This window comes from Myotis myotis, unplaced genomic scaffold (assembly GCF_014108235.1).
Source record: "Myotis myotis isolate mMyoMyo1 unplaced genomic scaffold, mMyoMyo1.p scaffold_m19_p_4, whole genome shotgun sequence".
NCBI lineage: Eukaryota > Metazoa > Chordata > Mammalia > Chiroptera > Vespertilionidae > Myotis > Myotis myotis.
The window spans coordinates 12,944,516-12,960,200 of NW_023416346.1; the positions used below are offsets into that span (position 1 = coordinate 12,944,516).

The following is a 15,685-nucleotide window of genomic DNA, read 5'->3' on the forward strand; positions in this document are numbered from 1 at the left end:
TAAAATTTTTTGTTGAGATCATTGACTAATTGGTTGAATCAACTTTAGTATTTACATATATTTTAAAAATAAAACATTCAGCTTGATATTATACATATATAAAATTATACTTAATATTTCAAATATTCTTGAATATTTCCTGTTGATCTTTAGTTGGTTTGTTATTTTTAAAGTTGTATATTAGCAATATATATCTATTTTGCTTAGTATTGTTTTGAAATATATATCTAAATTTTAGAATTATTTGTTCTTCAATAATATGTTGGTTTGTTCTAAGTAGAGTTTCAAAATTTCTTTAACCACATTTTAAAAATCACATTCATAGGGTAACATTGCTTAATAAAATTATATAGATTTAGATTGTACAATTCTATGATACATCATCTGTATGTTGCATTGTGTGTCCAATTCTCAAAGTCAATTTTAATTCCTAACATTGAATTTTTGTAAGAAGATAGGTAGGTTCTTTGTTTTATTTTGGTGTCTGAGCATATGGAAATGAACAGGGTGCGTGTGTCCTCATTCAGGCAGGGGGTGGGGAATTAAAGTATTTAATGATGCAGAGCTTTGGATGATAACTGAGAGAAAACTCAATCCCCCACCAACAGGATCCCCAGTTAGCCAGTTGGTTATCAGCGTCCATGTACAGCAATGCACCAGGTGCTGTGGAGAGAAACAAAAGAAATAATCCACAGCCCCTGACCTTGAAGATCATTTCCATTGAACAGAATGCAGTAGTTCGGGATGTGGAAGCATGCCAGGATGCTGAAATCCCTTGAGCGCTTTTTTTTTTTTTAATGGTTTTATTGCTTAAAGTATTACAAAGAGTATTACATATGTCTCCTTTATTTCCCGCCCTTAACAATCCCCCAGCCTCCCCTACCCCCCAGTGTCTTATGTCCATTGGTTATGCTTATATGCATGCATACAAGTCCTTCGGTTGATCTCTTACCCCCTACCCCCCCCCACCCCGCCTCCCGCCCCTCAACGCTCCCCGGCTTGCCTGCTGTACTTTGACAGTCTGTTCGAGGCAGCTCTGCCTCTGTATCTATTTTTGTTCATAAGTTTATAATGGTCTCTATTATCCATGACTAAGTGAGATCATGTGGTGTTTTTCCTTCATTAACTGGCTTATTTCACTTAGCATAAGGCTCTCCAGTTCCATCCATGCCGTTGCAAATGGTGAGTTCCTTCTTTTTTACAGCAGCATAGTATTCCATCATATAGATGTACCACAGTTTTCAAACCATTCATCTACTGATGGGCACTTAGGCTGTTTCCAGGTCTTAGCTATGGTGAATTGTGCTGCTATGAACATATGGGTGCATATATCCTTTCTGATTGGTGTTTCTGGTTTCTTGGTATATATTCCTAGAAGTGAGATTACAGGGTCAAATGGGAGTTCCAATTTTAGTTTTTTGAGGAAACTCCATACTGTCTTCCATAGTGGCTGCACCAGTCTGCATTCCCACCAGCAGTGAACGAGTATTTCTTTTTCTCCACATCCACTCCAGCACTTGTCGTTTGTTGATTTGTTGATGCTAGCCAGTCTGACAGGTGTGAAATGGTACCTCATTGTTGTTTTGATTTGCATCTCTCCGATGATTAGTGACTTTGAGCAAGTTTTCATATGTCTCTTGGCTTTCTAAATGTCCTCTTTTGAAAGGTGTCTATTTAGGTCCTTTGCCCGTTTTTTGATTGGATTGTTTATCTTCCTTTTGTTAAGTTGTATGAGTTCCCTATAAATTTTGGAGATTTGGCCCTTATCAGATATAACATTGGCAAATACGTTTTCCCACGCAGTGGGTTTTCTTGTTGTTTTGTTGATGGTTTCTTTTGCTGTGCAGAAGCTTTTTATTTTGATGTAGTCCCATTTGTTTATTTTCTCTTTAGTTTCCAATGCCCTAGGAGCTGTATCGGTGAAGAAATTGCTTCGGCATATGTCTGAGGTTTTGTTGCCTTTGGATTCTTCTAGTATTTTTATGGTTTCCCATCGTACATTTAAGTCCTTTATCCATTTTGAGTTTATTTTTGTGTATGGTGTAAGTTGGTGGTCTAGTTTCATTTTCTTGCATATATCTGTCCAATTTTCCCAACACCATTTATTGAAGAGACTATGTTGACTCCATTGTATGTTCTTGCCTCCTTTGTCAAATATTAATTGAGCATATTGGTTTGGGCCTATTTCTGGGCTCTCTATTGTATTCCATTGATCTATATGTCTGTTCTTGGGCCAGGACCAGGCAGTTTTGAGAACAGTGGCTTTGTAATACAGCTTTATATCTGGTATTGAGATCCCACCTACTTTGTTCTTTCTCAGGATTGCTGCAGCTATTCGGGTTTTTTTTTTTTTTTTTTTTTTTTAATTCCAGATGAATTTTTAGAGAGTTCATTCTAGGCCTGTGAAATATGCCATTGGTATTTTAATGGGAAGTGCATTGAATTTATAGATTGCTTTGGCTAGTATGGACATTTTAACTATGCTGATTCTACCAATCGAAGAACATGGTATGTTCTTCCATCTGTTTATGTCTTCCTCTATCTCTTATTTCAACGTCCTTTAGTTTTCTGAGTAGAGGACTTTTACCTCCTTAGTTAAGTTTATTCCTAGGTAGCTTAATTTTTTTTGGTGCGATGGTAAGTGGGATTGTCTTTTTAGTCTCTCTTTCTGTAAGTTCACTATTGGTATAGAGAAATGCCATAGATTACTTGGCATTAATTTTGTATCCTGCTACATAGCCAAATTCATTTATTAAGTCTAATAGTTTTTTGATGGAGTCTTTAGGGTTTTTTATGTATAATTTCATGTCATCTGCAAATAAGGACAGTTTTACTTCTTTTCCAATTTGGATGCCTTTTATTTCTTCTTCTTCTCTAATTGCAATGGCTAATACTTCCAGTACTATATCGAACAGGAGTGGTGAGAGTGCTCATCTCTGTCTTGTTCCTGTTCTTAGGGGAAATGGTGTTAGTTTTTTTCCATTGAGTATGATGTTGGCTGTGGGCCTGTCATATATGGCTTTTATTATGTTGAGGTATGATCCTTCTATTCCTACCTTGCTGAGAGTTTTTATCAAAAATGGGTGTTGGATTTTGTCAAATGCTTTTTCTGCATCAATTGATATGACTATGTGGTTTTTTTCTTTCAATTTGTTTATGTGATGTATCACGTTTATTGATTTGTGGATATTGTACCAACCTTGCATCCCTGGGATAAATCCTACTTGGTCATGCTGTATGATCTTTCTTATGTACTGCTGGATCCGATTTGCTAAGATTTTGTTGAAGATTTTGGCCATCTATGTTCATGGGGGATATTGGCCTGTAATTCTCTTTCATTGTGTTGTCTTTACCTGGTTTTGGTATTAGGGTGATGCTGGCTTCATAGAATGAGCTTGGAAGTGTTCCTTCCTCTTGAATTTTTTGTAGTAGTCTGAGGAGGATAGGTTTTAGTTCTTCCTTGAATGTTTGGTAAAACTCCCCTGTGAAGCCGTCTGGTCCTGGGCTTTTGTTTGCTGGAAGCTTTTTGATGACTGCTTCAATTTCTTCCATAGTTATTGGCCTGTTGAGATTTTTAGATTCTTCCTGATTGAGTTTTGGAAGGTTGTGTTTTTCTAGGAATATGTCCATTTCCTCCAGGTTGTCTAATTTGTTGGAGTAGAGTTGTCCATAGTATTGCTTAACAATCATTTGTATTTCTGTGGGGCCTGTTGTTATTTCGCCTCTATCATTTCTGATTTTGTTTATTTGGGTCCTCTCTCTTTGCTTCTTGGTGAGCCTGGCTAGAGGTTCATCAATCTTGTTTATCCTTTCAAAGAGCCAGCTCTTTGTTTCATTGATTTTCTGTATTGTTTTTTTTGGTCTCTATGTCATTTATCTGCTCTAATCTTTATTATCTCTTTCCTTCTGCTCACTCTGGGGTTTTCTTGTTGCTCTCTTTCTAATTCTTTGAGTTGTAGAGTTAGATGATTTACTATTATTTTTTCTTGTTTTTTGAGATAGGCCTGTAGAGCTATAAACTTCCCTCTCATGATTGCTTTCATTGTGTCCCATAGGTTTTGGATTGTTGTGTTTTAATTGTCATTAGTTTCCAGGATGTTTTTAATTTCTTCTTTGATCTCATTGGTAACCCAATCAATATTTAATACCATGCTATTCAGCTTCCAAGTGTTTGAGTATTTTGGGTTGTTTTTATTGTAATTTCTAATATTTTGCCATCGTGGTCTGAGAAGATGCTTGGTATGATTTCAATCTTCTTGAATTTAGGGAGACTTCGTTTGTGACCCAATATGTGGTCTATTTTTTAATCTGTCCAATGAGCCCTTGAGAAGAATATATATTCCGTGGCTTTGGGGTGAAGTGTTCTGAAGATGTCAATTAAGTCCATCTGATTTAGTGAGTCATTTAGGATTGCTGTTTCTTTGCTGATTGTTTGTCTAGAGGATTTATCCAGTGATGTCAGTGGTGTATTAAAGTCCCCTACTATGATTGTACTGTTGTTGATCTCTCCTTTGATATCTTCTAGGAGTTTTTTATGTATTTGGGTGCTCCTGCATTGGGTGCATATATGTTTACCAGGGTTATATCTTCTTGTTGTATTGATCCCTTTAGTATTATGAAGTGGCTTTCCTAATCTCTTGTTATGGCCTTCACTTTGAGGTCTATTTTGTCCGATATAGTATTACTACCCCAGCTTTTTTTTTTCATTTCCATTTGCCTGAAAAACATTTTTCCATCCCTTCACTTTCAGTCTGTGTGAGTCCCTTCTTCTGAGGTGGGTCTCTTGTAGACAGCAAATGTATGGGTCATGTTTTTTTTATCCATTCAGCCACTCGATGTGTTTTGGTTGGAGCATTTAGTCTGTTTATGTTTAAAGTTATTATTGAAAGGTACTTGTTTGTAGCCATTTCTTTTTTGTGTGGCTGTTTTCTTTCTGAGCTTTTTATTTCTTCTTTTTACACCAGTCCCTTTAGCATTTCTTGCATTGCTGGCTTGGTGGTGATAAACTCCCTTAGCCTTTTTTTGTCTGTGTAGCTTGTTATTTCCCCTTCAATTTTGAATGATAGCCTTGCTGGATAGAGTATTCTTGGATTCAGTCCTTTGCTTTGCATCACTTTGTAAATTTCTGTCCATTCTTCTCTGGCCTGTTGTGTTTCTGTTGAGAAATCATTTGATAATCTAATTGAGATCCATTGAATGTAACTTTCCATCTCTCTCATGCAGCCTGTAAGATTCTCTCTTTTTCCTGAACATTTGCCATGGTAATTATGATGTGTCTTGGTGTGGGTCTTTTCGGGTTCACCTTGTTTGGGACTCTCTGTGCTTGTGTGACTTTTTTTTTCCCCACCTTGGGAAGTTGTCTGATATTATTTCTTCGAATAGGTTTTCTAATCCTCGTTCCTCTTCCTGTTGTTCTGGCACCCCTATTATTCGTATGCTGTTTTGTTTCATGTTGTCCCATAGCTCCCTTAGGCTCTTCTCCTGTCTTTTAATTTTTTTCTCCAATTGCTGTTCAGTTTGGGTGTGTTTTGTTTCCCTGTCTTCTAATTCGCTAATTCGGTCCTCTGCTTCTCCTAGTCTACTGTTGAAACTTTCAATGGTGTTTTTTATTGCAGCTATATCACCCTTCATTTCTTCTTGGTTCTTACATAATTTATTGATTTTTTTCATCTGTTTCTTCTTGCTTCTTGCATAAGTTGTTGATTTTTTCCTCCACCCGGTTTATGCACTCTAGGACCCTTAATCTGAATTCTTTTTCTGTCATGTTGCATGCCTCTGTATCACTTAGCTACTTTTCTGGCACGTTCTCCTTTTCTTTCCTTTGGGGGTTTCTTTGTCTATCCATGTTTGATCATACTGCCATATCTAGATGTTGAGTTGTTCAGTGGCTGCTCTTTGGGTGGCAGTGGCTCCTCAGGCTGCAGTTGCTCCTCAGGCAGCTGTGGTAGGAGCTGCTCCTCAGTTTGTAGCAGCTCCTCTGGTGGGTGCTGTTCACAGTTGTGGTGGATCCTCTGGCTGGTAGGGGGGAGGCTTCACACACTGCTGCTGTTCCTCAGACAGAGGGTGTGGTGATCAGGAGGCTGCTGTTCCTTGGATGGGGGTGGGCTACACAAGCAGCTGCTACTCCTTGGAATTTTTACTTTTAATCTCTTAAGTGGCCTCAGGGCAAGGTGTTTTCCAATAGGGTGTGTCAACTGTCTTTCCCCCAGGCAAGGCAGATGTCTATACCCCCAGGCAAGGCAGATGTCTATCCCCTGAGGCAAGGCAGATGTCTATGTGGCTGTGTGAGGGAATGACTGAGCCAAGGAGACTTGGGGTGTCTGCCTTCTGAGCTCTGTCCCCTGAGCCCCCAGTGCTGGCTTCTGCTCTCACAGCTCCAGTCCACTTCACCCTCCCTCTTCCAGAGCACAAGGTGGATGGCTCCACAGGGAATGTTTGTGCCTTGGCCCTTTAAGAGGGTGCCTGAACTTTCAGCTGCCACTCCCTGGCAGATAGCACCCCACTGCTTTTCACAGCTTGATGTTATGTGGATACCTTCCTCAGTTTGGTGCTCTCTGCTGGGGAGCCCAGTTACGGGATTAGATCCCAGAATTCTCAGTGGCACCTCCCCCCCCCCCACCAGCTGAGATGTCTCTCTGGGACTTCAGTTCCCCTCTGTGGGTCACATCTCTGCCCCTCCTACCAGTCTCTATGCCCGCTCCACCTTCAGTCCTTGGGTATCAGGGTTCTCTCCTGTGAGTTTTCCGTTGATTACTCAGGAAGCCTTCTCGTGTTTCAGTTGTAATTCCAGCTTGTTCCTGGGAGCATGGCCATGCAGCATCCTCTTACTCTGCCGCCATTTTTAATCTCCTAACATTGAATTTTAAATTATTTTCTTTTCAATCTTGTTTCCTCATAAATGAAGTTAAGGTCCTCAATATCTTCAGAGTTTCATTTTGACCATTCCTCAAAGTATCAGGGCAATGTTCGTGTTTTATTTTCTAACTGGTGTATAATTTGAATTCTGATTTTCTAATTTAATTTACATTTTGAATTACTACTTGATTTTATTTCCCTTCTAATTAAATTATGTTTGTAGAATGTTTTCAGAGAAACTAGTGTGAATTATTTTGTACATGACATATATATATTTAAAAAGATTTTTCACCTTTACTTTCAACAAAATTTATTTTAATATTATTTAAACAGTATTTGATTTCTCTATAAAATTATTTTGTATGTGCTCATTTGTCTAATTTTTTGAAAGATTGGTGTTAAAATTAATTTTTCTTTTTAAAAATTTTATTTCTCATAATATTCTTTAACACTTATATATCTAAATACCTGAATTATTGACTTCTAATTTCATACATCTGATCCGTTGAGTCAGCAAAGCCTATCAGCTCAATTTTCAGATTTTCTTTTTACCTTTTAACCTTGCAACATATTTTTGAAGGGTCTAAAGCACCTATCATATGTTAGCCTTCTGCTTTGTATCCTTGCTTTCTACCAAGCTTTCCATAAAGCACAATTATATTTTTGTTGAATCAGGTGATGTAACTCTCCTTTTTAAAGATTCCTAATAGCTTTTCAATTTGAATAAAATTTAAACAGCCTTCTATCACATAGAGGGTAGGATGAAATCTATCTTCCTAATCTCATCTGTATCATTATTTATAGGGAATTTGTGTATATGTTTGTAAACATATTAGCTCATTATTTTTTGAGGAGAGGACATATGTATTGTATTAACATATTTGCTCTATTTCTGATTATTGAAAATGACTAAGTATCTATTCCTTGAAAAAGTAAATACATTCCCAACCTATAAAAAAGTGGTAGAGAGGTACTTATCTTAAAATACCCAGTTTAGAATAGAATATTGTCATCATTTATTAAGGAAATTCTCTAACATTTCAATGTTTATTTTTAACAGAAATGCTGATGGTATTTTCCCTAATATCAGTTACTTATGGCGCTATTCACTGCAATATACTGGCCATGCAGCTCAAGTATGATAATACTGATATTAAGCTACATCTTGTGGAATTAATCTGCGTCATGATCTGGCGTTCTTTGGAGATTACCTCACGTGTAGTGATTCTGGTACTTTTTATTGGATCTCTGAAACTGAAGAGCATGCCCTTTATAATTGTCTCGTTTTCAATATCACTGCTTATACCATGGGTGGAGTTTTTGATAAATGGAGCTCATCTTCCTAAAAACATTAACCAAATTGTCAGTCAAACGGGTAGAATACTGATACTTATTATGATCACTGTACTAAATGCTGCAATCAACTTATTTTGCTGGTCAGGAGTGAATCTGCAATTGTCAAGTGAGGGATTAATTGATAAGAAACACACGGCGAGTCATAGAATCCTTCACTACGGCATTCGGCTAATAGAAAATGTAATGATGGTATTGATATTTAAGTTTACTGGCGAGAGATCTTTATTGAATTGCTGTGACTCATTAATTGCCACGCACCTCATTACAGCTTACTTATTATCAATGGGTTTTATGCTTCTCTTCTACCATTATTTGTATCCAGGGTGGTCAGGTGATTCATCACCAGAAGAAATAGAAATGCGACCTGAACCAACATGATGTTACATAAACTAAAGAGACAAGTCAATTCAAATAATAAAAATTATTAACTGAAAATTAACTATTAGTTCTGAGTTGATTTTTACTAGAAAATGGATTTCCATGGAAAAATGAACATTTTCATTTTGCTTTACTCAAATGCTTCTAATGGTAAAATGTACTAAATTTTCTTTCATTTAAAGCAAAAGATCGTAATCAGTTGCTAATAAAATTGATTTTTCTTCTGTGAGTCAACAGTACTTTGAACTGTTATTACTGCCAATCAAAAGGAATGTTTGTTTTCTCAAATATAATTATAGACTTAGCAAAAACAGACAAACCTGTATATTTTTTCAAACACTGACTAGGACAAATAAGCATAATCCGTTTTTGCCTACCACATCTTTAGAACCTTTATTTTTAATTAGACAAATAGGGTTTGCTGTTAAGCACATAAGTTATCTGTAAACATTAACCATTCAAAAAAAATACAACCGTATTATTACAGGTTTTATTATGCATTTTTAAAAAACAACAAGTAGCAGTCTTATGAGGATAACATTTATATTTACTTAAGGTAGCAAAAGTTACTCCTAATTAAACTTTGATTTTTTAAAAAGCAATACCATGTTAATACATATTTTGAAGAACCAGAGTGCATTTATTGAGCAACTATAATGTTTAAGACACTGATAAATACTGAAAATTTATCAGTGACAAATTAGAGATTTCCAGACGAGAAAATAGAGTAGATTATAACGAGAAAAATAAACCATAATACCATATAGAAAAAGAAATACAAGGATTCCGCAATGAGATGTATAAATTGAATTCGTTCTGGGAAGACAGAAAATTGGATAGAAGAAATGGGACTTAAAAGAGAATATGACCCTTTTTCAGGAGGCTCAGTTGGTTGGAGCACCCTCTGATATAGAAAAGTTTGCAGGGTTGATTACTGGTCAGAGCACAGAGCTAGGTTGCAGGTTTAATCTCTGGTCAGGGCACATATGAGAGCAACCAATTAAGGTTTCTCACACTGATGTTTTTCTCTTTCTCTCTCTTTACCTTCCCACTCCCTAAAATCATTAAAACATAGCCATGAATAAGAATTAAAGAAGAAAGAATATGATATTTTATAAAATTAAAATATATTTATGGATTTGTTGATAAATGCATATAAACAATGTCATGTTCTATTTCATATACTATATGTATACAGCTGGAAAATAGATTTGAAGGGACAAAGTAGTGAGAGCTGATAACAAACAGATAGGTGAGTCTATAGAGGGAAACAATATATTATGACCACATTTTCAGCTCTTATAGATACAGAAAAAATGCCTCAGAATTATAGGTACCATAGTAATACATTGTAAAACACAAGGCCTTTGGCATTAAAAAGAAATGGTTATGATTTGCATGCCAGCAGGACCTTGCAGGGGACATTCACCCCTGGTGCTAGTGCCTCCGCTGACCCAGAGCACTTGCAGCTGACACCTGTGGGACCAGATTCATTAGGGAAGGGAGTACAACTCAGAACAGGGAGAATCAAGATATGACCCAGCCTCTGGGCTAAGGAGTCCCTGACCACTGGACTACTGGGGCTTCAACCTCTCAGTTCTCAATCAGATTGCCAGAGGCAGAAAGAGACAGTGACTCACATTGACCTGCATTAGAGATTCTCCCAGGAGGCCCAGGATAGACACACCAAGGGACCAGATTCAATAACATCAGAGCAAAATCCAGTTAACCCCAACCTCATTGTCAGCCGGTTGAAGGGTATATCCTCCCCACAAATAGAACATCAATAATCAAGCCCCAATTACAACAGGAGAGCCAAATAAAGAGCACAGGGGGCATTCCTAGAGCATCCAACTCAGGTGAACAAAGACACTGCATCACTGGGCCCCTCCAGACACTTTCTACATTAGGCATCCCACAAAGACTGGGAGGTATAGCAGTTTTATCTAATACATAGAAGCAAATACAAAGAGACAGCTAAAATGGGGAGACAAAGAAGCAGCCCCCAAATGAGACAAAAGAAGGAATCTCCAGAAAAAGAACTAAATGAAATGGAGGCAAACAACCTGTCAGACATAGAGTTCAAAGTTATGGTTATAAAGATTCTTAAAGAACTTAGTGAAAATTACAAGAGCATAAAAATGGCAATAGAAGGCATGAAAAAGAACCAGACAAATGAAGAATGATATATATGACATCAAGAACACACTGGAAGGTATTAAAAATAGATTGGATAGAAGCAGGGGATTGAATCAGTGATCTGGAAGACAAGATAGAAATAAATACCCAATTAGAGCAGCAAATGGAAAAAATAATTAAAAAGTAGGAAGATAGCATAAGGGAACTCTTGGACAACATGAAATGTAACAACATACACATTATAGGAATACCAGAAGGAGAAGAGGTAAAGCAAGGAACACAGAACCTGTTCAAAGAAATCATGACAGAAAACTTCCCCATCCTGGTGAAGGAAAATGTCACACAAATTCAGGAGGCACACAGAATTCCAATCAAGATGAACCCAAAGAGACCCACACCTAGACACATCATAATTAACATGGAAAACATTAAAAGCAAAGAAATAATCTTAAAGACAGCAAGAGAGAGAGAGAAAAATTACCTACAAAGAAATTTCCATCAGAATGTCAACTGACTTCTCAACAGAAACACTTCAGGCAAGAATGGAGTGGCATGAAATACTCAAAGTAATGAAAGGCAAGGACCTAATTACAAGGATACTATATTTATCAAGGCAATCATTTAAAATTGAAGGAGAAAAAAAGTGCTTTCCAGACAAAAGAATCATTAAAGAAGCTTAAAAAGTACGTTACCACTAAACCAGCAATGCAAGAGATGTTAAAGGGATTGCTTTAAGATGAAGAATAAAAGGAGAGAGAGATGATCATAGGCATATAAAGAAAATAGCAATGGCAATACCATATAATAAAAGGGTAATATGCAAATTGACCCTAATGGCAGAATGACTGGTTGCTATGATGCGCACTGACCAGCTGGGGGAAGACGCTCAATGCAGGAGCTGCCCCTTGGTGGTCAGTGCGCTCCCACAGCGGGTATTCCACTCAGCCACAGCTGGGCTGATGGCTGTGAGCACAGTGGTGGTGGCGGGAGCCTCTCACACCTCCTCAGCAGTGTTAAGGATGTCTGACTGCAGGGAGTGGGCCTAAGCCATCATTGGACATCCCCCGAGGGCTCCTGGGCTGCCAAAGGGATGTCTGACTACCAGCTTAGGCCCAATCCTCCGGGGGGCAGGCCTAAGCTGGCAGGTGGACATCCCCTGAGGGGCCCTGAATTGTGAGAGGGCTCAGGCCGGGCTGAGGACCCCTCTGAGTGCATGAATTTTCATGCATCAGGCCTCTAGTAAATAAATACATGTCAATAATAACCTTAAATGTAAATGGATTAAATGCTCAACAAAAGACATAGTGAATGATAAGAAAACATAACCCATATATATGCTGTCTACAATAGACCCACCTCAGATCAAAAGATACCCACAGACTGAGAGTGAAGGAATGAAAAATATATTCCATGCAAATGGAAAGAGAAAAAAAAGCTGGGGTAGCAATACTCATATCTGACAAAATAGACTTCAAACAAAGGCTATACCAAGAGACAAATAAGACCACTACATAATACTAAAAGGAATTATTCAACAAGAAAATGTAACCCTTGTAAACATACATGCACACAATATAAGAGCACTATAAAAAAAAACAACAACTCTTAATGGACTTTAAGGGAGAGATTGACAGCAATACAGTCATAGTAGGACTTTAACACCCCACTGACATCACTGGATAGAACTTCCAGACAAAAAATTAACAAGGAAACAGAGGCCTTGAATGACACACTAGATCAGATGGATCTAACTGGTATTTACAGAACATTTCTCCCCAAAGCATTCTTCTCAATTGCACATGGAACATCCTCAAAGATAGACTACATATTAGGGTAAAAAACAAGTTTATACAAATTCAAGAAGATTTATATAATACCAAGCATCTTCCAGGATCACAATGGCATGATGTTAGAAATCACCTACAATAAAACAAAAACACTCAAATACATGGAGACTAAATAGAATGTTAGTAAACCATGAATGATTTACCAATGAGGTCAAGCAAGAAGTTAAAAACTTCCTGGAAACAAATAGAATTGAACACGCAACCACCCTAAACATGTCAATACGGCAAAAGCAGCCCTGAAAGTGAAGTTCATAGCATTACACGCCTACCTCAAGAAACAAGAAAAAAGACTAATGACCTATCTAACCCTAAAACTAAATGAATTAGAAAGAGAACAGCCAGAAAGCCAAGAGGAAGTAGAAGGAATGAAATAATAAATATCAGAGTAGAAATAAATGACATAGAGATTAAAAAGAGAAAAACAAAACAAAACAGGACAAAGATCAATAAATCCAATAGCTGGTTCTTTATAAATATAAACAAGATTGATGAACCTTAACTAGACTCATCAAGAAAGAAAGACAGAGGACCCAAATAAATAAAATCAGAAATGAAAGAGGCAATATAACAATGGACACCAAAGAAATACCAAGAATTGTAATCAAATACTATGAGAAACTATATGCCTACAAACTGGACAACCTGGGCAAAATGGACCAATTCCTAGACACATACAACCTTCCAAAACTCAACCAGGAAAAATCAGAAAACCTGAGTGGGCCAATAACAACCAATAAAATTGAAGCAATAATTTAAAAACTTCCAGCTAATAGAAGTCCTGGGCATGATGGAATTACAGGAGAATTTTACCAAACATACAAAAAAGAACTAATACCCATCCTCTTCAAATTATTCCAAAAGAATTTAAAAGGAAGGAAAATTTCCAAGCTCTTTTTATGAAACCAACATTATGCTAATTCCAAAACCAGATAAAGACACTACAAAGAATAAAAATTACAAACCAATCACCTTGATGAACATAGCTCCTAAAATCCTCAACAAAATCTTAGCAAACTAGAGGCCCGGTGCACAAAAATTTTTGCACTTGGTGGGGGGGTCCCTCAGCCTGGCCTGTGCCCTCTCGCAGTCTGAGACCCCTTGGGGAATGACCACCTGCTTGTTTAGGCCCGATCCCTGGGGAATTGGGCCTAAGCTAGCAGTCAGACATGACTCTGGCAGCCCGGGATCCTTCGGAGGATGTCCAGTTGCCAGCGGGGAGTAGGCCTAAGCTGCAGTCAGACATCCTTAGTGCTGCTGAGTGCATGAATTTTCCTACCACCACCGCTGTACTGGCAGCCGTCAGCCTGGCTTGTGGCTGAACAGAGCTCCCCCTGTGGGAGTGCACTGACCACCAGGGGGCAGCTCCTGCATTGAGTGTCTGCCCCCTGGTGGTCAGTGTGTGTCATAGTGACCAGTCATTTCCAGTCTTTCTGCTGTTAGGGTCAGTTTGCGTATTACCCTTTTATTATATAGGATAGAGGCTTGGTGCACAGGTGGGGACCTGCTGGTTTGCCCTGAAGGGTGGCCTGTATCAGGGTGGGGGCCTCGCTGGGGTGCCTGGCCAGCCTGGGTAAGGGGCTGATGGGTGTTTGCAGCTGGTCACACCCCCTTTAGGGTGGGGGGTCCCCACTGGGGTGCCTGGCCAGTCTGGGTGAGGGGCTGAGGGCCGTTTTCAGGCTGGCCAAACCCCCCGGTGACAGAAGCTCCCAGCCGCTCCTTTTTTTTTATTCTGGGATTTATTTACCTTCTACAATTGAAACTTTGTTGCCTTCAGTGGAGATCAGAGCCGGCCACGAAGCTTGGCTTCCTCCATCACTGGAGCAACCAAGCCTCCTGCTTACTCCAGCTCCGTGGCTTCTGGCTGCTATCTTGGTTGGGTTAAATTGCATATAGTCGCTCTGATTGGCTGGTGGGCGTGGCTTAAGGCAGAGCGAAGTTATGGTCAATTTGCATGTTGGTATTTTATTAGATTTGATTGCATCCGGCAATATATTAAAAAGATCATACACTATGATCAAGTGGGATTTATCTGGGGACACAGGCTAGTACAATATTTGCATATCAATAAAGGTGATACATCACATAAACAAATTAAAAGCTAAAAACCACATGATCATAATAATAGATGCAGAAAAGCTTTTGACAAAATCCAGCACCCTTTTTTGATAAAAACTCTCACCAAAGTGGGAAGAGAACGATCTATACTTCAACATAATATAGGTCATATATAACAAATCTACAGCCAACATAATACTCAATGAGCCAAAACTAAAACTGTCTTCCCTAAGAACAGGAACAAGACAAATATGTCCACTTTCACCACTCTTATTTAACACTAGTGGCCCGGGGCATGAAATTTGTGCACATTAAAAGGGGATTAATTAGAGGAAATATTTTAATAATGCTATTTGCCCTTTCTCTATAATAGAAGTGTCAGTGATGAAAGAAAATTAGTAAAATGTATATGAAAATCTTCCTCCTGTCAGAGTCTGGAGCGCATCACGAGACCCGGAGTCAAGTCTCCGCCCACCCACATGCACCTCAAAATTGTGCGAGACCTAGATTCAGTTGACCCCCTCTCATTGGGCTAGATCCAGTCCTGGCCGGTCCCACCTTTGTCAAGTCCCGCTCGACAGGGGGCACAGCCTCAGGTCCCCTGGCCCAGCTCCAGGGCTGGGGGTGCGGCCTGAGGTCCCTGTTGATTTCTCATTAAGGCTCCTTATGGGAATTCGGCCTCTGCTGTGGGTGCAGCCTCCTTGTGTTATGGAAACCCCTGCCTTCACTGTGGGCACTGCCATCTTTGTGGCAGAGTGATGGTCAATTTGCATATTCCCTCTCCATTATATAGGTTAGTACCAGAAGTCCTAGCCACAGCAATCAGACAAGAAGAGGAGATAAAAGACAACCAAAATGGGAAAGGAGAAAATAAAACTGTCATTATTTGCAGATAGAAAACCCTAAATACTCCATCAGGAAACTTCTAGATGTAATAAATGAATTTGACAGGGTATCAGGATACAAAATCAATGTCCAGAAATGGATGACATTTTTATACACCAACAATTAACTCTCCAAAAGAGAAAATAAAAAAGCAACCCCATTTACCATTG

The 15,685-nt window shown here is 38.6% G+C and overlaps 1 protein-coding gene across 1 annotated transcript in view; it reads left to right on the forward strand.

The window, feature by feature from the left end:
* The window catches only part of XKR3 (XK related 3), a 43,004-nt gene extending 34,415 nt beyond the window's left edge, over positions 1–8,589 (forward strand). The window contains exon 3 of the mRNA XM_036305639.1: positions 7,916–8,589. Within this exon, the coding sequence (XP_036161532.1) occupies positions 7,916–8,589 (674 nt within the window). The remainder of the gene's footprint in view (positions 1–7,915) is intronic.
* The last annotated feature ends 7,096 nt before the right edge of the window (positions 8,590–15,685 follow it).